The 27,765-nt window shown below is 42.5% G+C and overlaps 2 protein-coding genes across 2 annotated transcripts in view; both read left to right on the top strand.

Moving 5' to 3' along the window:
- LOC118219193 overlaps positions 1–27,765 on the top strand; it is a 172,652-nt gene that overhangs the window by 111,923 nt on the left and 32,964 nt on the right. The window lies entirely within an intron of this gene.
- On the top strand, positions 176–27,020 carry LOC118218887. Its single transcript, XM_035401614.1, has 20 exons — positions 176–374; positions 1,287–1,373; positions 6,973–7,114; positions 7,736–7,846; positions 8,628–8,738; positions 10,681–10,791; positions 11,109–11,219; positions 13,276–13,386; positions 13,646–13,756; positions 14,074–14,184; positions 16,069–16,179; positions 16,497–16,607; positions 16,925–17,035; positions 19,236–19,346; positions 19,720–19,830; positions 20,496–20,606; positions 20,865–20,931; positions 21,967–22,030; positions 22,597–24,505; positions 26,333–27,020. The coding sequence occupies exons 3-20, from the start codon at positions 7,056–7,058 to the stop codon at positions 26,349–26,351; spliced, it is 3,561 nt and encodes a 1,186-aa protein (XP_035257505.1). The 5' UTR covers positions 176–374; positions 1,287–1,373; positions 6,973–7,055; the 3' UTR covers positions 26,352–27,020.

The raw sequence follows: 27,765 nt of genomic DNA, 5'->3' as shown, positions 1-27,765 counted from the left end.
AATGAATTATGGTGCTCACTGTATGTGCTAAAATTTGGCAAAGATCTACATGGATGAAATATTTGTTTAGATTAAATACCGTGACTGATGCAGCTAATAAATTATACCTGCAGATTCCCATTCCTCCCCACAGCCCTTTATCTTCAGCTTCTCTTACCTCAGTTACACTCCACAACAGATGACTCCACCCATCGAACATTCAGTTGAGCAGGTAAACAGGTAAGTAAGGAAAGGTCCAAAACAGAAACGGAAGCTTAACGGCCATTTTAAAAATGGAGGAGAAAGAAATCCTAGGAAAGAAGGAATAAAATGAAATGTAAAAAACGGAGTAAACAGTCTGTTGTGGAGTGGAACTGATGTAAGAGAAGCTGAAGGTAAAGGGCTGCGGGGAGGAATGGGAATCTTCAGGTATAATCGCATTAACCCGCGTAATTCAGAAAAACGGATAACTGGCAACAAAATAGCGAGTTTAATGCGTAGTCTAACAAGCTAAGAGCTCATACGGAATCCAAACATACCTTTTAGACCAGAAAGTAATTTAAAAATAACCTTTAAAAGAAAGTTTACTTCAGTTTTTTTATATTCCATGACCACTTCTATCATGTGAGGAGGTAGCCTAGTGAGACGGACGTCACAGGACTTGTCGCGTGTTGTTGACATTTTTACACTTACTGCACTATAAACCCTGATTTTGTTTTAAATTAAACAATTAAGGGGTTGTTACTTTTTTCATGTTTTAGAGGGAATCATTCCCATTAGCCTACTAAAATTAAGTGGTTTGCAATATTGAGGAAAAATATACAGTGGAGTGATTATGTTAGGCAGAGATTACTCTAGGCCTATATGATATCATTTTACTCATAGTCGGACACCCTCCAGAACCCGGACACGCTTCTTTGCGGCGTTGGTCCCGTCCTTTTTATTGAAAATTTCGAAAAGATGTGGGGGTTGGAAGTAGCCTAGGTGTCCGGTATTTAGGGTAATTAAACTACCTTTGTGTGAAATTCCATGTCCATCCAAACATATATGAACATATTACGACGACTTTAATAAACATTACCCTGTTCGAGTGAATAAAATGGGGCAATTCGGCATTGGATGACGATCTCGCTACAGTTTACTGTCTACTCTCGCAGGCTTTGACTAGGGGTGTCCGTCTATCTTTGACTAGGCTAACCGACGAAGGTCTTCTAGTTTTCCCACTAGGAAAAAAATAAGGTTAGCTGACGTTACAATTCCTATACGTATGTGTTTGTGACAAGTTGTCTGTTGTTGTCTGTTGTCAGTTGCTGTGTTTCAAGCTGTTTATATATCGGGTGAACGGACAAGGAAGAACGCAGGCACCTATTACGCGAAAAAGCGTCCACCTAGAGGTAAGCGGACGAAAAGGCTGCGTCCGAATCAAGCGGCCAAACCGGACTTCGTTTTTGAAGCTCATTTCCTGGTCTTGCTGTTCCTCGTTGCTCACTAGCGCCACTACGGTTGGCTCCAGTATAGGTGTTTTCATATCCGGTTTCCATGTAAGTCTACGGTACAAATGCGGTCAAAATACAAAGTCAATAATTTTTTCTCATGAGAACAAATAGTCACAATATGTGTATTTTATTCGTCTTATGACTGTCCATGGGTCGATTTCATGATTTATTGTGTCATTTGGACACTGTAATAATATTTGTTGTGGACCAATGAGGTACAGTTTGCGTCACTTCCTGATTACTGTGGAGGACTAAGCTACAGTAGGGGCTACAGTCTGTGGTCACTGGGGTGGGAGGTGGCGCCTCTTGGCCTTGACATTGCGGCTCCGACCACAGTAGCATTGCTTTGGAATAAATCTTATTTAATTTCGGTGAGGCAGGATAGCCTATATTGTTTGTACTACCGTAACTTGGCGTCATTTTGATATCAATACTTTGAATGGCAGGCCTGGATTTTGGCAGTCTGAATGAATGAGTTATAGAATCATGTATGTCTTGTATGTGTGAGTAACTTGGCATTTTTGTACGTTGAAAACGTGTTTTTTATGAGATATCATTTTTTTTTGCAAAGCGTTTTATTATGAGAGTGAGAAATGCGAAGTGACCCTGTAAGAAGCGGTTGTGGATTATGGCTATCCTTGTGTGAATTTATACAATCTGATGAGCGTGTACCGTTTGCTATATATGTAAAACAGTGGCTGTGACAAAGGGTGCGGTGGCGTAAGTGTAAACGCATCAGAAACGCAGGTGAAATATGGCCAGTGTATGTACTCACGGATTTGACGGCCATCCAACGAGCCTTGATTGACAAAAGAATCAGCAAGCCCGTAGAATTAGAGCTCCCTAAGTCGCAACTTGTGTACCCTTCTGTCCTGCTCCGTTTTCTGTTATTTCGTGGAGATGCACTTTTAGTGTTTGTAAGGTTTATAAGGCATTTTGATAGGCTTATCTGGAATGAATGAATAGGTAGGAGTCCTCTTCGCTGTTTTGCTAAGCTAGAACTGGAAAACTTGATAGTGGAGAATAGGAGCAGACGCATAGGCCTATGTCCCAGCAGGCTTTGCATATGAGAAAATAAGAACAGTGTGAGAGAAATTAGGAGATGTGATGAAATTGCGTAGTTGAAACAATATGTTTATAGCAGAATGGGCATGTAGGTGAAGGTTGACATGATCATAGACTATAGTGCGAAGTAAACAAAGTGACCATGAGCAAGCTTAGGTTCCTTATCGAATGGTATATATAACAGTCGGTATGAAGTACTAATTATTAAAGTGGAGGGTTAAGTAATGTGTGAAATTTGTTACACTGATTTGCTTTTTTTCATGTTCAGTACGAGTAGTTATAGTTATGAGTGAGTCATGATTTTAAATGTAATGTTTTAATGGGGAGTTGCAGAACGTACATACGTAGTAATTGTTTGTATGTGGCTAGATAGAGAACAGGGCGAGGTAACATGAATGCAGAAACGTGGGCGTTTGCCGATAAGAAGGTTTTGTACGGTAGACAAGTGAAGAAATATAGTTAGTAGAAATGGCACAGTGGTGAACTGGTGTAACTTTTTAATAAAAGGAATACATTTGCCGTCATGAAATGCATATGGGTGGCCTTGAGTGAGTTTTGGTAAAGCAAATATAAGCGTAAGAAAACGTTAGTGTAAAGGAGGAAATTATCTGCCTGAAGGCGAGGCGGGATTCAATCCTTCAACCGGAGGTTTACCAGTCTGTGACTTCGCTAGTGCAGCACCATGACATAGCTATGCAATGCGTGAAATATCATTAGCAAACCTGTCCGTGGTTTTAAAGAAGAACACAGGCCAGTAAGCACAGAAAAGCTCCCGTTGAATCCATATGGCTTTGCAATATTGTAGCCGGTTAATAACTGAATGTGCAGACGGTACGTCATAATGCAGTGTATACGTTCGGTGAACGGCGGGTAGATATGGTGCAAAAGCAATAATTGAGAAGTAGTAGACAATTATTAGTGATTAAAATTATGAATTATAAAATGCAGGTTAAAGAAACATGTCCCTAGCTGGGATTGAACCTAAGACCCCATATTCCCAAGACTGTAACCTTACCCACTAGGCCACAGGCCGATTAGCTGTTTAAACTGCAAATGCTTCAGAGTAAAAATGCATGGGTATTTTGCGTGTGTATGCGAGTTTTTGATTGGGTCGTGTAGGTCAAGATTTGGCTGATGTCGGTAAAATGTCCAATGGGGAGACATGTTGTTAGTGGGATAGGCGGCAGGAAAAATAAGAATGAGAAGAAGAAGAAGAAAGAGAAAAAGAAGGAGAAAACGCAAAATCCCCTTAGTTTGGGGCTTTATTGTGTGGACATGTGAAGTTGTTTATGAAATCTGTCTGTTGAAATGGGGTCAGAATGTACAGAATTTAATGTTTTTAAGGACTGAGTGTCTGTGGCTGTTGTGGTTATTTCTGTGGGGAACCCTGAAAAGTGCCAAACTCTCGGTGCTGTATAGGTATGGGGCATGCCCCCGCCAAGGCGTAACTTGGCGGGATGGCATACCTGCCATCCCAATGTTCCGAAGATGGACTACTAAAAGCACATCTTAATTACTTCGCCCCGTGCATTCTTACAGTGATGTTTCATGCAGGCTATATAAACGTGGACAACCCGGTGAAAAATATTACTTCATTACCAGGGTTGGAATTGAATTAAAAAAGGAATATAGGCTACCAGTCACAAAAGTGAAACGAAATGGTTGTCATATTGAGAATGGTTGCTCACGCTCATCCTCCTGTCCACTCATATTTATCGACATGAATCCCAATTAATTTGATTGTATGAAAATAATTCATTAAATTTAATGCAAGATAGGCATACCATGTTAGGCCTACAAATTCACTACTGTACATATCATCATTCATAAGTTTCAAACATGTGGAATTAAAAACAATCTAGCTAAAAACGTCTCCTATCCCTTTTTCTTGAAAGACAGACTTCTGTGTTATGGTTAATATGCTGATTATGATCTGATTATAAGCCTATGCATATAATAGCTTAAGAACCACCGCACAACTCAGTCATGTTGATCGTTTGTTTTCGTGAACTGCCGAATTGTGCTTCGCTTTAAATGTTGCTGCCGTAAGGAACTGTGGGACGGCATTATCTCCTTTCCTTTCGTAAAGGACGGTCCAGTGTGCCCTATGCTAAAGGAGATAAGATAGGAAGCATTGAAGCACCTTTCCTTAGCATTTAGAGAATTCGAACAGCTCTTATCATGGCTGCCACTTAGATACTTCCGGGTTATTTCACTCAGTTAGGAACCTTCCTAAGCAAAAAAATTTCGTCCTATGTCTTTTCCTAACCACTTTTCCTTGACCTCGATGGAAAACGTCATGAGGTTAAGGAAAGATGTTAAGGAGAATTTAAAAAAAACTTTGGAAAAGACAACCGCGGTGCCCGCGTTTCTGTCTGAGTTCTGCCCTGCCTGAGTTCTGTTTCCTTGTGTTTTTTTTTTTTTTGAAAATTCTGCTGTTTTTGTTTTTGAAAGTGCCCTGTCTTGCCTTGTTTTTGTTCCCTGTTTTCTGTTACCTGTATGAGAGTAAAGTCTTTGATTGTATTTTCCATTTTGGAGTTCCTGGTGTTTTTCCCACTCTGTGTTTGGGTCCTGGTCCCCCGGTACCTGACATATCTTAAATCCGGAGGAATGAAAGATATCTTTAACTGAATTTATGACTAAGTCAGAGCTAATGTGGAGATCTCTAATTTGAGTTATGACTAGTCATAATTGAAATGGCGATACAGTATCTGGAGTTCACGTTTTGGATAGTCAAAACTGAATTGTAGGTATCTTTTAATTGGAGGTCCCATACAACTGAATGGCGAAAGAAACTTCAATCCTACTAGCAAAATGTAATTTGAGATATTAAAAGTTTTTTTGATGAGTGAAAATGCAGTTAGATCTTAAATTAGCTCTTTGACTAGTCATAAATCAGTTACAGGTACCTGTAATGTGAATCTGGTCAGGCTATTAAATGTTTGCACAATACCTTAATTAGCATTAAACAGGCACAGAAAACAAACTAAGATTGGGGGAACTGGCGCCCTCTAGTGTGACGGTTGGATTCAGGTAGGGTTGTTATTTCCCAAAAATATATAAAAATATTTGGGACCCCTAAAGATTCTTATAAATAAAATAAAATCAAACTCAATCTACATCAATATTAAGAGAAACTCTTGTGGCCTTCCATGGCTTCCTGTTTCACTGGAGGATTAAACTGAGAACCTGCTTGTGAAACCCATTTTTCATCTTCACCACAGAGAAAGAAAAAGAAAGGACGAACGAAATGAAAATGGTTGCTGACCTTTGAAAATCAGGCAATGGATCAAAAAATAAACTGAAGATGCTAGTTACTACTGTGAGGGCAATAATGAAGAAGTTTAAAACTGCTGGAGAGCAGCATGGTGGTGTGTGTGGAGTTTGCATATTCTCATCCCATGTCTGCATGGGTTTCCTCCCACAGTCCAAAGACATGCAGGTTAAGCTAATTGGAGACACTAAATTGCTTGAATGTATGAGTGTGTAAGTGCATGTTGTTTGCCCTGTGATGGACTGGTGACCTGTTCAGGGTTTTTTCTTGCCTCTTGCCCAATGCATGCTGGGTGAGGTTCCAGCCCCCCTCACAGCCATGTCTAGGAATATGATGTAGGATGGATTTAAGGTTGCATATACTGAAAAGAAAAATACGGTGGTGGATCTTTAATGTTATGGGGCTACTTTGCTCACGCTGGTCCTGGGGCCCTTGTTAAGGAAAGCAGCATCGTGAATTCTACCTAAGTACCAGGACAATTTAGCCCTAAACCTGACTACCTCTGCCAGCAGACTGAAACTAGTGGATCTTTCAGCAAGATAATGACCCCAAATTCACGTTAAAATCCACAAATAAAGGTTAATGATGCAGAAGCATCATTGTGCAATGGCTACAACAGGCTAAAGACTTCTGAAACTCCCTGAAAACCTGTGACTCAATTGAACAGCACAGCCCATAAGCACAGATCAACAAAGACATCACGATCTGGAAAGATTGTGGGTGGAGGAAGAGTCTAAGATCCCTCCCAATGTGTTCTCTGGTCTTATAAGACGTTATGTAAAAAGACTCAGTGCCATTATCCCTGCGAGGGGAGGGTGCGCACAGTACCAAATAAGGGGTGCCAATAATTGTGACGCACACTTTTTGTAAAATTGTTGTATCATCTGAGAAATGTGTCATTTTGGTAGTTTCCATTATATCATTAAATATATTCCATATGTTGGACAATGAAAATATACCTCAGCACTGGTAATCTTTATATTCAACGGTCTTAGTAATTATCATGGGTGCAGAATATTTTGGAGGGAATTGTATTGCTATACAAGTTTATGGCTCAGTTAATTTCCACATTTTTCTGTTCTATGAGATTTGATGTATGTGTGTGTCTGTTTGTATTATTATGTCTGTGCGTTATCATGTTCTTGTGTGTATTTACAGGTCTGCCAATTTGGGTCAGAACCCACTTGTGAATCTGATCTGGCGTGTTCAGGTGTCCTGAGACAGGGGGCGCTGTTTCTAAAATGAGTTCCTCAGAGGAGACAGAGACTGAGGATGGAACCCACGGCCCTGCGAGAAAGAGGTAAAAATGCATGAATCAGAGAGTTAATGTGCTGTGAGTTAGAGCTGCAGTAAGAGGATGAGTTTAACTGGAAGCTCTGTCTCCATGTGCTGTGAGTTAGAGCTGCAGTAAGAGGATGAGTTTAACTGGAAGCTCTGTCTCCATGTGCTGTGAGTTAGAGCCACAGTAAGAGGATGAGTTTAACTAGAAGCTCTGTCTCCATGTGCTGTGAGTTAGAGCCGCAGTAAGAGGATGAGTTTAACTGGAAGCTCTATCTCCATGTGCTGTGAGTTAGAGCTGCAGTAAGAGGATGAGTTTAACTGGAAGCCTTGTCTCCATGTGCTGTGAGTTAGAGCTGCAGTAAGAGGATGAGTTTAACTGGAAGCTTTGTCTCCATGTGCTGTGAGTTAGACCTGCAGCAAGAGGATGAATTTAACTGGAAGCTCTGTCTCCATGTGCTGTCAGTTAGAGCTGCAGTAAAAGGATGAGTTTAACTGGAAGCTCTGGCTCCTTGTGCTGTGAGTTAGAGCTGCAGTAAGAGGATGCGTTTAACTGGAAGCTCTGTCTGCATGTGCTGTGAGTTAGAGCTGCAGTAAGAGGATGCGTTTAACTGGAAGCTCTGTCTCCATGTTTTGTTCACAGGGTCCAGGTAGATAGGGCTGGGTCACCTGTACCCAGCTGTCTGTCTATGAAGAGTGACCATTCATTGAATCATCCAATCGAATTCAGAGGAGAGTTCACAGGTGATCAAAGGTAATGAACCATGTTCGTATTGAATTAGACCTGCAGCCAGAGGATGAGTTTAACTGGAAGCTCTTTCTCTTTGTGCTCTGAGTTAGAGCTGCAGTAAGAGTATGGGTTTAACTGGTAGCTCTGTCTCCATGTGCTGTGAGTTTAAGCTGCAGTAAGAGGATGAGTTTAACTGCAAGCTCTGTCTCCATGTGCTGTGAGTTAGAGCTGCAGTAAGAGTATGAGTTTAACTGGAAGCTCTGTGTCCATGTGCTGTGAGTTAGAGCTGCAGTAAGAGGATGAGTTTAACTGGAAGCTCTGTCTCCATGTGCTGTGAGTTAGAACTTTCGTAAGAGGATGAGTTTAACTGGTTGCTCTGTCTCCTTGTGCTGTGAGTTAGAGCTGCAGTAAGAAGATGAGTTTAACTGGAAGCTCTGTTTCCATGTGCTGTGAGTTAGAGCTGCAGTAAGAGGATGAGTTTAACTGGAAGCTCTGTCTCCATGTGCTGTGAGTTAGAGCTGCAGTAAGAGGATGAGTTTAACTGGAAGCTCTGTCTCCATGTGCTGTGAGTTAGACCTGCAGCAAGAGGATGAATTTAACTGGAAGCTCTGTCTCCATGTGCTGTGAGTTAGAGCTGCAGTAAAAGGATGAGTTTAACTGGAAGCTCTGGCTCCTTGTGCTGTGAGTTAGAGCTGCAGTAAGAAGATGAGTTTAACTGGAAGCTCTGTCTCCATGTGCTGTGAGTTAGAGCTGCAGTAAGAGGATGAGTTTAACTGGAAGCTCTGTCTCCATGTTTTGTTCACAGGGTCCAGGTAGATAGGGCTGGGTCACCTGTACCCAGCTGTCTGTCTATGAAGAGTGACCATTCATTGAATCATCCAATCGAATTCAGAGGAGAGTTCACAGGTGATCAAAGGTAATGAACCATGTTCGTATTGAATTAGACCTGCAGCCAGAGGATGAGTTTAACTGGAAGCTCTTTCTCCTTGTGCTCTGAGTTAGAGCTGCAGTAGGAGTATGAGTTTAACTGGTAGCTCTGTCTCCATGTGCTGTGAGTTTAAGCTGCAGTAAGAGGATGAGTTTAACTGTTAGCTCTGTCTCCATGTGCTGTGAGTTAGAGCTGCAGTAAAAGGATGAGTTTAACTGGAAGCTCTGTCTCCATGTGCTGTGAGTTAGAGCCGCAGTAAGAGGATGAGTTTAACTGGAAGCTCTATCTCCATGCGCTGTGAGTTAGAGCTGCAGTAAGAGGATGCGTTTAACTGGAAGCCTTGTCTCCATGTGCTGTGAATTAAGCCGCGTTTCCACCGAAATTACCCGGAACTTTCAGTCCCAGGAACTACTTTACCAGGAACTAAAAGGTTCCTTCAGCTAATGGTTGTCTGCGTTTCCACCGGGGTCTAAAGTACCGCGAAGATTAGGCAAATTAGCCCACTGACGTTGTCGTCGGTCCATCTGTCATATGATTTCTTCTGTAACCCCATACTACCACCGAAGTAGCCTACATTATTTTCTAATAACCGGGACAGCCCGGAGGGGTTTATTCCACTTATATACAACGGGTTACCAACAATGACTATATATGGTTACTTTTGTATTTATTGATTTTCATATATCCTCTCAAACACATTCATTAACAGCAGAAAACATGCACACGTTGTAAAGAATTAGCGGTTTTATTACTTTCTCGTCGTCAATTCCATATAGGCTAATCGCAAAATGACAAGAATAGAACGAAAACTCGGACTTGCGTGAAAATGTAAATTAGTAGTGGTACAGCCACCGTTTGCTTTCCTTCGAAGTTACTGCTAGCCGAGCAGCGAAGTGTGCCCTCCAGATGCGAACCATGCGCCATAAATGAGTCCATAGTCTTCCTGGTCTTTTCGTGGAATTGAAAAATGGCAGTAAAATTGAGTAAAATTACGGCAGTCTGAAAAAGCTAAAGGGAAGATTACTAGAATTAACCTGTTATTTTACCCGGATAAAAAGTGCGGAAGGTGATTTCCAGTTTGCTTGTACTGTATCACCAATGTTAATTATGCAGAACTACCGCATACCTCACATAACTGTATCAAACGTTTTGAGTCAATTACAACGGGCTAACAAAGAAAATCCGGAAGAAAATATTCAGCAACCGAATTAATCCGTTTGAATGTTTTGGTAGCCTACGTAATATGCTGTCCCAGCACGAATGCTTAGCATTTTATAAAACGAATACTAAAGCAAGAAAAGAACAGAAGAGCACACGTTATAATTCCAAGACGTTGATAGGCTATAACCAAAAGTAGGCTACTGCGCCGCATAACATACAAATTTGATTTGAAGTTATTATGAAAATAAATTGGTTTGCCGCTGCATATTTTCAAACATGGCGGGTAATGGCGGAAAATAAATACAACACAAACGCTACGAGTACTCGACCAATCAGAAATGTTCAGCGCTGCAAGCTCCACCCAAAAGGTTCCTGTACTTTCGGAAAGTACTACCCCCCGAGCAGGAACGTTTTGGGGGGTAAAACAAAGCCCCCAGAACTAAATTTAGACCCTAGTTCCTGCGGTGGAAACGCACTGAGTTCCTCAAAAGGTTCCTAGTTCCGGGGTATAGTTCCTGCGGTGGAAACGCGGCTTTAGAGCTGCAGTAAGAGGATGAGTTTAACTGGAAGCTCTGTCTCCATGTGCTGTGAGTTAGAGCTGCAGTAAGAAGATGAGTTTAACTGGAAGCTCTGTCTCCATGTGCTGTTAGTTAGAGCTGCAGTAAGAGGATGAGTTTAACTGGATGCTCTGTCTCCATGTGCTGTGAGTTAGAGCTGCAGTAAGAGGATGAGTTTAACTGAAATCTTTGTCTCCATGTTTTGTTCACAGGGTCCAGGTAGATAGGGCTGCGTCACCTGTACCCAGCTGTCTGTCTATGAAGAGTGATCATTCAATGCATCGTCCAATGTACTTCAGTGGAGAGTTCACAGGTGATCAAAGGTAATGAAACACGTTCATATTGCATTATACCTGCAGCAAGTGGATGAGTTTAACTGGAAGCTCTGTCTCCATGTACTGTGAGTTAAAGCTGCTGTAAGAGGATGAGTTTAACTGGAAGCTCTGGCTCCTTGTTGTGTGAGTTAGAGTTGCAGTAAGAAGATGAGTTTAACTGGAAGTTCTGTCTCCATGTGCTGTGAGTTCGAGCTGCAGTAAGAGGATGAGTTTAACTGAAAGCTCTGTCTCCATGTGTTGTGAGTTAGAGCTGCAATAAGAGGATGAGTTTCACTGAAATCTTTGTCTCCATTTCGTGTTCACAGGGTCCAGGTAGGTTGGGCTGGGTCACCTGTACCCAGCTGTCTGCCTATGAAGAGTGACTTTTCAATGTATCATCCAATGTACTTCAGTGGAGAGTTCACAGGTGATCAAAGGTAATGAAACACGTTCATATTGCATTAGACCTGCAGTAAGAGGATGAGTTTAACTGGAAGTTCTGTCTCCATGTGCTGTGAGTTAGAGCTGCAGTCAATGGATGAGTTTAACTGGAAGCTCTGTCAAAGTTTGCTGTGAGTTAGAGCTGCAGTAAGAGGATGAGTTTAACTGGAAGCTCTGTCTCCTTGTGCTGTGAGTTACCCTGCGTTCACACAGCGAGCAACTGGGTTGATGGGTTGCTCAAGTTTACTATGCTGAGGGAGGTGCAGGAGCTTCCCGTTGTATCCTCTTAGAGGTTTTGTGCACTACATACTTTTGACGAGAAATAAAGGCGTTACAAAAGACGCATATTTCCCATGTAGCCACATATCATCTTTTGTTTCTATAGTTATGTCAGACACTGATAAATATTTGTTATTGCCATCTCGTAAGCCATGTATCTCTCTCTATCTCTCTCACTACTTAGCCACCTAGCTAGCGACCTCTCTATCCCTCTCACTAGCTGGCTAGCGATCTCTCCATATCTCTCTCACTAGTTAGCCACCTAGCTAGTGACCTCTCTATCCCTCTCACTAGCTGGCTAGCGATCTCTCCATATCTCTCTCACTAGTTAGCTGCCTAGCTAGCGACCTCTCTATCCCTCTCACTAGCTGGCTAGCGATCTCTCCATATCTCTCTCACTAGTTAGCTGCCTAGCTAGCGATCTCTTTATCTCACAGACTAGCTTGCTAGCAAGCAAGCTGAAACTGCCGTCCAAGTGTCATTTTCAGACGCTTATCCCTGTACTCTTTTTTTTAAAAACGTATAACACCGGGAGTAATTGTACCATAATGATAAGTTGTTTGTCCATTTTTTCTCACTGAGCGGGATAATAATTTGCGAAATGGTATCATATCGGTTGGAAAAATAGGAAACCTGAAACTCTGATTGGCTGTTGTCGGGCGATGCCAGCAAAAAGTTATACTGTGAGCAACATTTTTAGGGCAACTTTGGTTGCTCAGTTGCCCAGTTGCTCGTGTTTCTGGGCCTCGCTCAGCTACATAGAGAATGAATGGACTTCCAGTAACTCATCAACCGAGTTACTCACTGTGTGAACGCACTGTTACAGCTGCAGTAAGAGTATGAATTTAAATGTAAGCTCTGTCTCCATGTGCTGTGAGTTAGAGCTGCAGTAAGAGGATGAGTTTAACTGACACCTTTGTCTCCATGTTTTGTTCACAGTGTCTGGGTAGATAGGGCTGGGTCACCTGTACCCAGTTGTCTGTCTATGAAGAGTGACCGTTCAATGCATCGTCCAATTGACTTCAGTGGAGAGTTCACAGGTGATCAAAGGTAATGAACCACGTTCATATTGCATTAGACCTGCAGTTAGAGTGTGAGTTTAAATGGAAGCTCTGTCTCCATGTGCTGTGAGTTAGAGCTGCAGTAAGAGGATGAGTTTAACTGAAAGCTCTGTCTCCGTGTGCTGTGAGTTAGAGCTGCAGTAAGAGGATGAGTTTAACTGGATGCTCTGTCTCCATGTGCTGTGAGTTAGTGGTGCAGTAAGAGGATGAGTTTAACTGGAAGCTCTGTCTCCATATGCTGTGAGTTAGAGCTTTAGTAAGAGGATGAGTTTAACTGGAAGCTCTGTCTCCATGTGCTGTGAGTTAGAGCTGCAGTAAGAGGATGAGTTTAACTGGAAGCACTGTCTCCATGTGCTGTGAGTTCGAGCTGCAGTAAGAGGATGAGTTTAACTGGAAGCTCTGTCTCCATGTGCTGTGAGTTAGAGCTGCAGTAAGAGGATGAGTTTAACTGGAAGCTCTGTCTCCATGTGCTGTGAGGTAGAGCTGCACTAAGAGGATGAGTTTAACTGGAAGCTGTGCCTCCATGTGCTATGAGTTCAAGCTGCACTAAGAGGATGAGTTTAACTGGAAGCTGTGCCTCCATGTGCTGTGAGTTAGAGCTGCAGTAAGAGGATGAGTTTAACTGGATGCTCTGTCTCCATGTGCTGTGAGTTAGAGCTGCAGTAAGAGGATGAGTTTAACTGAAATCTTTGTCTCCATGTTTTGTTCACAGGGTCCAGGTAGATAGGGCTGCGTCACCTGTACCCAGCTGTCTGTCTATGAAGAGTGATCATTCAATGCATCGTCCAATGTACTTCAGTGGAGAGTTCACAGGTGATCAAAGGTAATGAAAGACGTTCATATTGCATTATACCTGCAGCAAGTGGATGAGTTTAACTGGAAGCTCTGTCTCCATGTGCTGTGAGTTAGAGCTGCAGTATGAGGATGAGTTTTACTGAAAGCTCTGTCTCCATGTGCTGTGAGTTAGAGCTGCAGTAAGAGGATGAGTTTAACTGGAAGCTCTGTCTCCATGTTGTGTGAGTTAGAGCTGCAGTAAGAGGATGAGTTTAACTGAAATCTTTGTCTCCATGTTTCTTTCACAGGGTCCAGGTAGATAGGGCTGCGTCACCTGTACCCAGCTGTCTGTCTATGAAGAGTGATCATTCAATGCATCGTCCAATGTACTTCAGTGGAGAGTTCACAGGTGATCAAAGGTAATGAAACACGTTCATATTGCATTATACCTGCAGCAAGTGGATGAGTTTAACTGGAAGCTCTGTCTCCATGTACTGTGAGTTAAAGCTGCTGTAAGAGGATGAGTTTAACTGGAAGCTCTGGCTCCATGTTGTGTGAGTTAGAGTTGCAGTAAGAAGATGAGTTTAACTGGAAGTTCTGTCTCCATGTGCTGTGAGTTCGAGCTGCAGTAAGAGGATGAGTTTAACTGAAAGCTCTGTCTCCATGTGTTGTGAGTTAGAGCTGCAATAAGAGGATGAGTTTCACTGAAATCTTTGTCTCCATTTCGTGTTCACAGGGTCCAGGTAGGTTGGGCTGGGTCACCTGTACCCAGCTGTCTGCCTATGAAGAGTGACTTTTCAATGTATCATCCAATGTACTTCAGTGGAGAGTTCACAGGTGATCAAAGGTAATGAAACACGTTCATATTGCATTAGACCTGCAGTAAGAGGATGAGTTTAACTGGAAGTTCTGTCTCCATGTGCTGTGAGTTAGAGCTGCAGTCAATGGATGAGTTTAACTGGAAGCTCTGTCAAAGTTTGCTGTGAGTTAGAGCTGCAGTAAGAGGATGAGTTTAACTGGAAGCTCTGTCTCCTTGTGCTGTGAGTTACCCTGCGTTCACACAGCGAGCAACTGGGTTGATGGGTTGCTCAAGTTTACTATGCTTAGGGAGGTGCAGGAGCTTCCCGTTGTATCCTCTTAGAGGTTTTGTGCACTACATACTTTTGACGAGAAATAAAGGCGTTACAAAAGACGCATATTTCCCATGTAGCCACATATCATCTTTTGTTTCTATAGTTATGTCAGACACTGATAAATATTTGTTATTGCCATCTCGTTAGCCATGTATCTCTCTCTATCTCTCTCACTACTTAGCCACCTAGCTAGCGACCTCTCTATCCCTCTCACTAGCTGGCTAGCGATCTCTCCATATCTCTCTCACTAGTTAGCCACCTAGCTAGTGACCTCTCTATCCCTCTCACTAGCTGGCTAGCGATCTCTCCATATCTCTCTCACTAGTTAGCTGCCTAGCTAGCGACCTCTCTATCCCTCTCACTAGCTGGCTAGCGATCTCTCCATATCTCTCTCACTAGTTAGCTGCCTAGCTAGCGAACTCTTTATCTCACAGACTAGCTTGCTAGCAAGCAAGCTGAAACTGCCGTCCAAGTGTCATTTTCAGACGCTTATCCCTGTACTCTTTTTTTTTAAAACGTATAACACCGGGAGTAATTGTACCATAATGATAAGTTGTTTGTCCATTTTTTCTCACTGAGCGGGATAATAATTTGCGAAATGGTATCATATCGGTTGGAAAAATAGGAAACCTGAAACTCTGATTGGCTGTTGTCGGGCGATGCCAGCAAAAAGTTATACTGTGAGCAACATTTTTAGGGCAACTTTGGTTGCTCAGTTGCCCAGTTGCTCGTGTTTCTGGGCCTCGCTCAGCTACATAGAGAATGAATGGACTTCCAGTAACTCATCAACCGAGTTACTCACTGTGTGAACGCACTGTTACAGCTGCAGTAAGAGTATGAATTTAAATGTAAGCTCTGTCTCCATGTGCTGTGAGTTAGAGCTGCAGTAAGAGGATGAGTTTAACTGACACCTTTGTCTCCATGTTTTGTTCACAGTGTCTGGGTAGATAGGGCTGGGTCACCTGTACCCAGTTGTCTGTCTATGAAGAGTGACCGTTCAATGCATCGTCCAATTGACTTCAGTGGAGAGTTCACAGGTGATCAAAGGTAATGAACCACGTTCATATTGCATTAGATCTGCAGCAAGAGGATGAGTTTCACTGGAAGCTCTGTCTCCATGTGCTGTTTTTTAGAGCTGCAGTTTGAGGATAAGTTTAATTGGAAGCTCTGTGTCCACATGCTGTGAGTTAGAGCTGCAGTAAGACGATGAGTTTAACTGGAAGCTCTGTTTCCATGTGCTGTGAGTTAGAGCTGCAGTAAGAGGATGAATTTATCTGGAAGCTCTGTCGCCATGTGTTGTGAGTTAGAGAGCTGCAGTAAGAAGATCAGTTTAACTGGAAGCTCTGTCTCCATGTGCTGTGAGTTAGAGCTGCAGTTAGAGTGTGAGTTTAAATGGAAGCTCTGTCTCCATGTGCTGTGAGTTAGAGCTGCAGTAAGAGGATGAGTTTAACTGAAAGCTCTGTCTCCGTGTGCAGTGAGTTAGAGCTGCAGTTAGAGGATGAGTTTAACTGGAAGCACAGTCTCCATGTGCTGTGAGTTCGAGCTGCACTAAGAGGATGAGTTTAACTGGAAGCTGTGCCTCCATGTTTTGTTCACAGGGTCCAGGTAGATAGGGCTGCGTCACCTGTACCCAGCTGTCTGTCTATGAAGAGTGATCATTCAATGCATCGTCCAATGTACTTCAGTGGAGAGTTCACAGGTGATCAAAGGTAATGAAACACGTTCATATTGCATTATACCTGCAGCAAGTGGATGAGTTTAACTGGAAGCTCTGTCTCCTTCTGCTGTGAGTTAGAGCTGCAGTAAGAGGATGAGTTTATCTGGAAGCTCTGTCTCCATGTGCTGTGAGTTAGAGCTGCAGTATGAGGATGAGTTTTACTGAAAGCTCTGTCTCCATGTGCTGTGAGTTAGAGCTGCAGTAAGAGGATGAGTTTAATTGGAAGCTCTGTCTCCATGTTGTGTGAGTTAGAGCTGCAGTAAGAGGATGAGTTTAACTGAAATCTTTGTCTCCATGTTTTGTTCACAGGGTCCAGGTAGATAGGGCTGCGTCACCTGTACCCAGCTGTCTGTCTATGAAGAGTGATTATTCAATGCATCGTCCAATGTACTTCAGTGGAGAGTTCACAGGTGATCAAAGGTAATGAAACACGTTCATATTGCATTATACCTGCAGCAAGTGGATGAGTTTAACTGGAAGCTCTGTCTCCATGTACTGTGAGTTAAAGCTGCTGTAAGAGGATGAGTTTAACTGGAAGCTCTGGCTCCATGTTGTGTGAGTTAGAGTTGCAGTAAGAAGATGAGTTTAACTGGAAGTTCTGTCTCCATGTGCTGTGAGTTAGAGCTGCAGTAAGAGGATGAGTTTAACTGAAAGCTCTGTCTCCATGTGTTGTGAGTTAGAGCTGCAGTAAGAGGATGAGTTTAACTGAAATCTTTGTCTCCATGTTTTGTTCACAGGGTCCAGGTAGATAGGGCTGCGTCACCTGTACCCAGCTGTCTGTCTATGAAGAGTGATCATTCAATGCATCGTCCAATGTACTTCAGTGGAGAGTTCACAGGTGATCAAAGGTAATGAAACACGTTCATATTGAATTATACCTGCAGCAAGTGGATGAGTTTAACTGGAAGCTCTGTCTCCTTCTGCTGTGAGTTAGAGCTGCAGTAAGAGGATGAGTTTATCTGGAAGCTCTGTCTCCATGTGCTGTGAGTTAGAGCTGCAGTAAGAGGATGAGTTTAACTGGATGCTCTGTCTCCATGTGCTGTGAGTTAGTGGTGCAGTAAGAGGATGAGTTTAACTGGAAGCTCTGTCTCCATATGCTGTGAGTTAGAGCTTTAGTAAGAGGATGAGTTTAACTGGAAGCTCTGTCTCCATGTGCTGTGAGTTAGAGCTGCAGTAAGAGGATGAGTTTAACTGAAATCTTTGTCTCCATGTTTTGTTCACAGGGTCCAGGTAGATAGGGCTGCGTCACCTGTACCCAGCTGTCTGTTTATGAAGAGTGATCATTCAATGCATCGTCCAATGTACTTCAGTGGAGAGTTCACAGGTGATCAAAGGTAATGAAACACGTTCATATTGCATTATACCTGCAGCAAGTAGATGAGTTTAACTGGAAGCTCTGTCTCCATGTACTGTGAGTTAGAGCTGCTGTAAGAGGATGAGTTTAACTGGAAGCTCTGGCTCCATGTTGTGTGAGTTAGAGTTGCAGTAAGAAGATGAGTTTAACTGGAAGTTCTGTCTCCATGTGCTGTGAGTTAGAGCTGCAGTAAGAGGATGAGTTTAACTGAAAGCTCTGTCTCCATGTGTTGTGAGTTAGAGCTGCAATAAGAGGATGAGTTTCACTGAAATCTTTGTCTCCATTTCGTGTTCACAGGGTCCAGGTAGGTTGGGCTGGGTCACCTGTACCCAGCTGTCTGCCTATGAAGAGTGACTTTTCAATGTATCATCCAATGTACTTCAGTGGAGAGTTCACAGGTGATCAAAGGTAATGAAACACGTTCATATTGCATTAGACCTGCAGCAAGTGGATGAGTTTAACTGGAGGCTCTGTCTCCTTCTGCTGTGAGTTAGAGCTGCAGTAAGAGGATGAGTTTAACTGGAAGTTCTGTCTCCATGTGCTGTGAGTTAGAGCTGCAGTCAATGGATGAGTTTAACTGGAAGCTCTGTCAAAGTTTGCTGTGAGTTAGAGCTGCAGTAAGAGGATGAGTTTAACTGGAAGCTCTGTCTCCTTGTGCTGTGAGTTACCCTGCGTTCACACAGCGAGAAGCTGGGTTGGTGGGTTGCTCAAGTTTACTATGCTGAGGGAGGTGCAGGAGCTTCCCGTTGTATCCTCTTAGAGGTTTTGTGCACTACATACTTTTGACGAGAAATAAAGGCGTTACAAAAGACGCATATTTCCCATGTAGCCACATATCATCTCCTTTTGTTTCTATAGTTATGTCAGACACTGATTAATATTTGTTATTGCCATCTCGTTAGCCATGTATCTCTCTCTATCTCTCTCACTACTTAGCCACCTAGCTAGCGACCTCTCTATCCCTCTCACTAGCTGGCTAGCGATCTCTCCATATCTCTCTCACTAGTTAGCCACCTAGCTGGTGACCTCTCTATCCCTCTCACTAGCTGGCTAACGATCTCTCCATATCTCTCTCACTAGTTAGCTGCCTAGCTAGCGACCTCTCTATCCCTCTCACTAGCTGGCTAGCGATCTCGCCATATCTCTCTCACTAGTTAGCTGCCTAGCTAGCGATCTCTTTATCTCACAGACTAGCTTGCTAGCAAGCAAGCTAAAACTGCCGTCCAAGTGTCATTTTCAGACGCTTATCCCTGTACTCTTTTTTTAAAAAACGTTGTATAACACCGGGTGTAATTGTGCCATAATGACAATTTGTTCGTCCATTTATTCTCACTGAGCGGGATAATAATTTGCGAAATGGTATCATATTGGTTGGAGAAATAGAAAACCTGAAACTCTGATTGGCTGTTGTCGGGCGATGCCAGCAAAAAGTTATACTGTGAGCAACATTTTTAGGGCAACTTTGGTTGCTCAGTTGCCCAGTTGCTCGTGTTTCTGGGCCTCGCTCAGCTACATAGAGAATGAATGGACTTCCAGCAACTCATCAACCGAGTTACTCACTGTGTGAACGCACTGTTACAGCTGCAGTGAGAGGATGAGTTTAACTGGAAGCTCTGTCTCCATGTGCTGTGAGTTCGAGCTGCAGAAAGAGGATAACTTTCACTGACATCTTTGTCTCCATGCTTTGTTCACAGGGTCCAGGTAGGTTGGGCTGGGTCACCTGTACCCAGCTGTCTGTCTATGAAGAGTGACCATTCAATGAATCATCCAATGTACTTCAGTGGAGAGGTCACAGGTGATCAAAGGTAATGAAACACATTCATATTGCATTACACCTGCAGCAAGTGGAGAGTTTAACTGAAAGCTCTGTCTCCATGTGCTGTGAATTAGAGCTGTAGTAAGAGGATGAGTTTAACTGGAAGCTTGGTCTCCATATTCTGTGAGTTTGAGCAGCAGAAAGAGGATGAGTTTCACTGTAAGCTTTGTCTCCTTGTGCTGTGAGTTAGAGCTGCAGTTAGGTGATGAGTTTAACTGGAAGCTCTGTCAAAGTTTGCTGTGAGTTAGAGTTGCAGTAAGAGGATGTGTTAACTGGAAGATCTGTCTCCATGTTCTGTGAGTTAGGGCTGCAGTAAGAGGATGAGTTTAACTTAAATCTTTGTCTCCATGTTTTGTTCACAGGGTCCAGGTAGATAGGGCTGGGTCACGTGTACCCAGCTGTCTGTCTGTGAAGAGTGACCGTTCAATGGATCGTCCAATCTTCTTCAGTGGAGAGTTCACAGGTGATCAAAGGTAATGAAACACGTTCATATTGCATTAGACCTGCAGCAAGTGGATGAGTTTAACTGGAAGCTCTGTCTCCATGTGCTGTGAGTTAGAGCTGCACTAAGAGGATGGGTTTAACTGGAAACTCTGTCTCCATGTGCTGTGAGTTAGAGCTGCAGTAAGAGGATGATTTTAACTAGAAGCTCTGTCTCCTTGTGCTGTGAGTTAGAGCTGCAGTAAGAGGATGTGTTTAACTGGAAGCTCTGTCTCCATGTGCTGTGAGTTAGAGCTGCACTAAGAGGATGAGTTTAACTGGAAACTCTGTCTCCATGTGCTGTGAGTTAGAGCTGCACTAAGAGGATGAGTTTAACTGGAAACTCTGTCTCCATGTGCTGTGAGTTAGAGCTGCAGTAAGAGGATGAGTTTAACTAGAAGCTCTGTCTCCTTGTGCTGTGAGTTAGAGCTGCACTAAGAGGATGAGTTTAACTGGATGCTCTGTCTCCATGTGCAGTGAGTTAGAGTTGCAGTAAGAGGATGATTTTAACTGGAAGCTCTGTCTACTTGTGCTGTGAATTAGAGCTGCAGTAAGAGGTAGAGTTTAACTGAAAGCTCTGTCTCCATGTTCTGTGAGTTAGGGCTGCAGTAAGAGGATGAGTTTCACTTAAATCTTTGTCTCCATGTTTTGTTCACAGGGTCCAGGTAGATAGGGCTGGGTCACGTGTACCCAGCTGTCTGTCTGTGAAGAGTGACCGTTCAATGGATCGTCCAATCTTCTTCAGTGGAGAGTTCACAGGTGATCAAAGGTAATGAAACACGTTCATATTGCATTAGACCTGCAGCAAGTGGATGAGTTTAACTGGAAGCTCTGTCTCCATGTGCTGTGAGTTAGAACTGCAGTAAGAGGATGAGTTTTACTGGAAGCTCCGTCAAGATTTCCTGTGAGTTAGAGCTGCAGTAAGAGGATGAGTTTAACTGGAAGCTCTGTCTCTATGTGCTCTGAGTTAGAGCTGCAGGAAGAATATGAGTTTAACTCTAAACTTTGTTTCTTGATTTGTTCACAGAATCCACTGCTCACAGCTGTCCAACCATATTGTAAAGAGGAGTTCAGAGAAACTGTTCTCAAAACAGGTATTATTTATACTTTTTTCTATTTTAATATTTGCTTGTGTGATTGTCTTGTACTGTACTCTGCATTTCCTTTGAATATAATCGCATGATAAAAAATGAATTTGTACTCTTTAATTGATAAGTTTGAATATGTAATCAGGTTTTTTAATTTTGTAGAGTGCTACCTGGGCTCACAGAAAGACCCAAATTCAACTTTTTTAGGTCCCAAACACAATGGCTGAGTTCGATTCCAAACAGAGGGTTTTGAAGCATGCAGTTTATAGTCCGAATTTTCCAAATGTATTGCACTGAGAAACTGATTTATTCTATGGGAACTCTTGATTTATCACAAGTAGTGTCTCTACAAAACCACACAATAAAATGTCCAGTGTTAATTCAACTCTCAACTCTCTTAACAGATAATGTTTCATCCCACTGTGCAATGTGGGACCAAATGTTATCTGTTAAGAGTTGAATTAACACTGGACATTTTACTGAGCATTAATCAGGGATTAAAGGTGCACTTCAAACTTGAGGCTTTGGACCTTCTGCATGTATTCTGTTTAAAAGTATCTGTCCCCGTTCTGGCCTTCCTATAAGAGAAAACATGAGACATATTGCAAGAATCTGATTGTTTCAATGGCTCTGATACAGCACACTACTTCATGTGTTTATTTCACACAGTGATACAGCACACCTCTTCATGTGTTTATTTCACACTGATACAGCACACCTCTTCATGTGTTTATTTCACACACTGATACCACACACCACTTCATGTGTTTATTTCACACACTGATACAGCACACCTCTTCATGTGTTTATTTCACACTGATACAGCAGACCTCGCCGTGTGTTTATTTCACACTGATACAGCACACCTCTTCATGTGTTTATTTGACACTGATACAGCACACCTCTTCATGTGTTTATTTCACACTGATACAGCACACCACTTCATGTGTTTATTTCACATACATACAGCACACCTCTTCATGTGTTTATTTCACACTGATACAGCACACCTCGCCATGTGTTTATTTCACACTAATACAGCTGACCAGCAGCCTTGTGAAGCAGAAGGATCTCACTGACTCACTGGAGAGAGATGAGCAGCACAGTAAGAGTTTTCACTCATTGCTACTGTGTCCATTTGAATGCTGAAATGAGCTTAGCAATCAAATATAACAGAGTACAATGTTTTGATTTTTAGCATCTACACTTTCATAATATGTTTTACATCAACAGTCTTGCATATTGAAAACATCACACACTACATGTACACAACGGTGTTTAAATTAAAATATTGCATCCAGCAGTGATTATGGGGCAAGCAAATGCACATGAGATTAAATGTCCCTGAAAGAGATTCAGATCTGGTCTGAGTTTTTATCCAGGATTAATGAGCACTGAGCATAAAAATTATAAGATGATTAAATTACTACATGACCCATGAAGACCATATTTACCACATCATACTATGAAAAATTAAGAAATTGAATGTGATAAAGGAATTGAATCCTTTTTCATTGTTTGATATGTTTTCATTTTGTGTGTAGAGCACACTGTGAGAAGTGTGTAACACCTTAAGAGGTGTGTAAACCATTGTGAAAATGGACTGCATATGTATTTTTTATTATCTGTTCTGTTATTTTAAACATTGTTTCTCATGTTTCCTCTCCTCAGATACATCCATAGAAAGAGCTCAGAAGCTGCTGAAAACTGCTCTGAAGAAGAAGTTTGAATGCATATTTGAAGGTTTAGCAAAGCAGGGCAACCCAACCCTCCTCAATGAGATCTATACAGAGCTCTACATCACAAAGGGGGGAAGTGGGGGGGTCAATGATGAACACGAGGTCAGACACATTGAGACAGCATCCAAGAGACACACCACACTGGAGACTGCAATCCTCTGCAATGACATCTTTAAGCCTTTACCTGGACAACAGAGACCCATCAGAACTGTGCTTACAAAGGGCATCGCTGGCATTGGGAAAACCGTCTCTGTGCAGAAGTTCATTCTGGACTGGGCAGAAGGAAAAGCCAATCAGGACATTGATTTCATCTTCACTCTTCCTTTCCGAGATCTGAATCTGAAAAAGGAGAGAGATTTTAGTCTCATGAAACTTCTGCAGCACTACTTTCCGCAGCTGAAAGAGATCAAAAGTTTTGAAGATGAAGTCAAAGTTTTGTTCATCTTTGATGGTCTGGATGAGTGTCGACTTCCTCTAGATTTCCAAAGCAATAAGATCTGCTGTGATATAACAGAGTCATCATCAGTGGATGTGCTGCTGACCAACCTCATTCTGGGGAATCTGCTTCCCTCTGCTCTCCTCTGGATCACCTCCCGACCAGCAGCAGCCAATCAGGTCCCTCCTGAGTGCGTCCACCAGGTGACAGAGGTACGAGGGTTCAATGACCCACAGAAGGAGGAATACTTTAGGAAGAGAATCAGGGATAAGAAAAAGGCCAGCAGAATTATCTCACACGTAAAGTCATCTAGGAGTCTGAACATCATGTGTCACATACCAGTCTTCTGCTGGATTTCTGCCACTGTACTGGAGACAATGTTGGGTAAATTAGGCAATAGAAAAATGCCCAAAACTCTGACTGATATGTACACACACTTTCTGCTCATTCAAACTAATGTGAAGAATGAGAAGTATCATGGCACCGATGTGACAAACCCAGAAATCTCAGAGTCCGATACAGAAATCCTCCTTAAACTGGGGCAGCTGGCTTTTCTACAGCTGGAAAAGGGCAATCTGATATTCTATGAAGAGGACCTGAGAGAGAGTGGCATTGATGTCAGTGAAGCTTCAGTGTACTCTGGGGTGTGCACAGAGATCTTTAAAGAGGAGTGTGGGTTGGATCAGGAGAAGGTCTACTGCTTCGTGCATCTGAGCATTCAGGAGTATCTGGCTGCGTTGTTTGTGTTTCATTCATGTGTGAATGAGAACAGAAATGTACTCAGAGCAGAAGAGTCAAAACCTCGCAGGGACAGAGTGCAGCTGTCTGAGTTACACCGGACTGCAGTGGATCAGGCCTTAGAGAGTAAGAATGGACACCTGGACCTTTTCCTCAGATTCCTTCTAGGCCTCTCTCTGGACTCCATTCAGACTCTATTAGGAGGAATACTGACACAGACAGGAAGCAGATCACCTGTACCAGATTGGATAAAAGCACTATATAAATACAGTCCATTTACCATTTACCATTTAGATCCACAGACACAGACAGGAAGCAGATCATCTGTACCAGTCCCACAGAAAGAGAGCAGTTCAAAGAGCATTAGGAACACAGTCCAGTACATTGGGATGAAGATCAAAGAAGAATCTTCAGCAGAAAGGACCATCAATCTGTTCCACTGTCTCAATGAACTGAATAAAAACACTCCAGTGGAAGAAATAAAGAAGTTCCAGAGATCAGGAAAACACTCTAATGAAAAGCTGGAACCACACCAATGTTCAGCTCTGGCCTTTATGTTACTGATGACAGAGGAGGTCCTGGATGAGTTTCACTTGAAGACCTACAACACATCAGCAGCAGGTCATCAGAGACTGCTACCAGTACTCAGAAACTGCAGGAAGGCCATGTGAGTATTATGTAATTATTAAAGTAGATAATGACAGCATGTTATTATAAACACTTCATAGTTAAAGTGAACATAGAATACAATAGAATTGTCAGGCAAGTGAGAATTATGATTTTTGAGTCAAGCTATTTTAACAGATTGTGCCCTCATTTAATGAATACAGAAGTACCATCAAATGTAAAAAATGTATCCAACATGTAAAATGTATTTTATTAGATTTAATTAACATATTATCATTAAAGATACCAGTTATTAAATGCATCATGAATTCCTTGTTAGGCAAACCAATGTGATGGATCAATAATGGTCCAAACATACAACTCACAGATTTAAATGAAGGGAGGGTATAGTATGTTACAGTATTAAGATGAACATATTCCCCATCAAATAAAAAAATACAAGCTACACTTCCTTTACACAAAATTAGACAGACATGGAAAATAAATAATATAATTGTGAAAAAAATGAATGAAAGGTACCGCAGAACCACAGCTTGTCTGTCCCACTGTGACCCAGGATGGTAAAATAAGCAGCTAAAGAATCAAGACCAGAGATAAAGAATCAAGACCAGAGATCCAAGACTGTGATCAAAATAGACCAAGGCAGAGCTGAGAAGCAAGGCAAATGGCACAAGATCACAGGCTCACTTTTGCTTTACAGGCCAACACTTTATTTCAATTTTTTTATAATTTGTATTTTAACAAAGGAGCTTTGTCACTAAGCAGCTTTACAGAGAACCGGCCCCCAAAGAGTAAGCCTAGGGCAACAGTGGCAAGGAAAAACTCCCTGACTGATAACAGGAAGAAACCTTGAGCAGAACCGGACTCAGAGGGGGAACCCATCTGCCGCGGGCAGGCACCGGTTTGTTATGGAAAATCAACAGTGGCAGGAGGCGGGGGTGCCCAGCTGGTCTAGCTGGTCTAGGGCTGGAGCTGCGGGTCGGGGGGGGTGCTCAGCAAACTTGGGCTAGAGCTCCGGGCAGGTGCCCAGAGCCGAGGAAGACGAGAATAAAGCACATTGTTAGGGGGTTCAAATGGTAGATTAGCAAGCAGAGCAGAAGAGACAGAGGTGCCTGTGTGCGATAAGGAAAACCCCGGCAGAATAAGGCTATGGCAGCATAGCTAAGGGAAACAGAGGCAGGGGCCAACGCAGCCATGAGGGCAGGCTTGAGACAGTCATCACCAGACCATGACCGGTTCAGCTTAACACAGCACTACCAATGATGATCCAGTGACAGCACTAACCGCTCAGTCTGCCAGAGACTCTATAGCTATGCCTGCCACCCACTCCTGCCCCTCAAATATAAGAGAGACTAAAAATATATGTTTTGAGCCTAGCTTTAAATAAGGTGATAGTGTCTGCGCCCCGAACATGGGCAGGCAACTTGTTCCACAGGAGGGGAGCACGATAGGAGAAGGCTCTACCACCTATGGTACTTTTAGATATTCTAGGAATAACAAGGAGGCCTGCACCCTGCGAACAGAGCGTTCGTGAGGGAATATAAGGAAGAAGTAAATCATTTAAGTACAAAGGGGCAAGCCCATGTAAGGCTTTAAAGGTAAGAAGTAGTATCTTATAGTCTATTCGGAATTTAACTGGCAACCAGTGAAGCGATGCTAACACTGGGCTGATGTGCTCGAATCTCCTTGTTCTAGTGAGAATACGAGCTGCTGCATTTTGAATTAGCTGGAGCCCTTCAGAGAGGAATTTGCACATCCAGACAAAAGAGCATTGCAGTAATCTAATCTTGAAGTAGCAAAAGCATGAGCTAGCTTTTCTGCATCATGTAAGGACAGTATTTTCTGAATTTTTGAGATGTTTCTCAAGTGATGAAAAGCAACCCTGAACCAAGAGAGTGCCTGTCCAAGGAGGCCTGCAAGATTTTCAAGTCTATCCAGAGGGATGAGGTGATCAACTGTGTCAAATACCACACTTAAGTCTAGAAGCACAGGTACAGAGATGCAGCCATGGTCGGAAGCGAGGAGTAGGTCATTGAGTACTTTGACCAGGGCTGTTTCAGTGCTGTGAGAGGGTCCAAAGCCAGATTGAAAAACTTCCAATATATGATTGGAGTGCAAAAATGAACCAAGTTGTTTTGAAATGGCCTTTTCTAGTATTTTAGAAAGAAAGGGAGGTTCGAGATAAGCCTGTAGTTAGACAGGTCATTCACATCCAAGTTTGGCTTCTTAAGAAGGGGTTTGATGGCTGCAAGTTTAAGAGTCTGTGGTATGTGTCCAGATGCTAAAGACACATTGACAATATGTAACATTGGTGTTCCAATCACTGGTAATAGCTCCTTGAAAAGCTTCGTAGGGATAGGGTCTAGAAGACAAGTAGAAGATTTTTAGGAATTAACTATGGCATTAAACTCCATGAGATCTATTGGAGCACAAGAGTTCAGATAGGCCGCCCGTCTTTCTGAAGATTCTTCTGAAGATTCTGCATCCATGCGTTGAGCGGATGGAAGGGCAGACCCTATATGAGGGGTGGTAGGAGAACTTTGAATCTTGCCCCTGATTTTTATAATTTTGTCATCAAAGAAATTCATGAAGTCATTGCTACTAAATGATATTGAGGCACATGGATCAACTTGATTCTTGGTCAGCCTGGCAACAGTGTTAAACAGGTGCCTAGGATTGTTTCTATTTTCATCTATTAAAGTAGAAAAGTATGAGGAACGTGCTGTGGAGAGGGCATGTTTATAAGTTAGTAGACTGTCTTTCCAGTCCTGGAGGAATACCTGCAATTTAGTAGAACGCCATTTGCGCTCAAGTTGGCGTGAAGCTTGTTTGAGAGCAGGAGTATGGTCATTGTACCAGGGTGCTAATTTCTTATAGCGGACTTTCCTCTTCTTAAGAGGTGCGATAGTATCCAGGGTTCTGGAAAGTACGTAATTTATGTTGTCTGTCAGCTGATCAATTGAGCTAATGCTTGCATTTTTGTATGTGTTTGGGTGGGAGCCAAGAAAATCCCCACAGTGCACAAATGAGCCTGGGAGCTCATTAATAAAAGCATTTGCAGTCCTGGAGGAAAGCTTACAGATAAGGTAGAATGAAGGATCTGGTGACACATGACAGACTTGTGAAAGTTGGAAAGTAATTAAATAATGGTCTGATAGCACAGGGTTTTTAGGCATAACTGCTATATTTGCTATTTCTGTATCATAAGTTAAGACCAGATCAAGAGTATGGTTATGAGAATGTGTGGACTGATGTATATGTTGATCGAAGCCAATAGATTCAGTGATAGACAAGAGTGCT

This window comes from Anguilla anguilla, chromosome 19 (genome assembly GCF_013347855.1).
Source record: "Anguilla anguilla isolate fAngAng1 chromosome 19, fAngAng1.pri, whole genome shotgun sequence".
Classification (NCBI taxonomy): domain Eukaryota; kingdom Metazoa; phylum Chordata; class Actinopteri; order Anguilliformes; family Anguillidae; genus Anguilla; species Anguilla anguilla.
This window is presented reverse-complemented; position numbering and strand designations above follow the sequence as displayed.

Excerpts from the sequence above, each read along its gene's own strand:
- LOC118218887 (XM_035401614.1), top strand. The coding sequence starts at position 7,056 with ATGAGTTCCTCAGAGGAGACAGAGACTGAGGATGGAACCCACGGCCCT. Across the intron at positions 7,847-8,627 it reads GAGTTCACAGGTGATCAAAG|GGTCCAGGTAGATAGGGCTG; the intron begins GTAATGAACCAT and ends TTTTGTTCACAG. Across the intron at positions 8,739-10,680 it reads GAGTTCACAGGTGATCAAAG|GGTCCAGGTAGATAGGGCTG; the intron begins GTAATGAACCAT and ends TTTTGTTCACAG.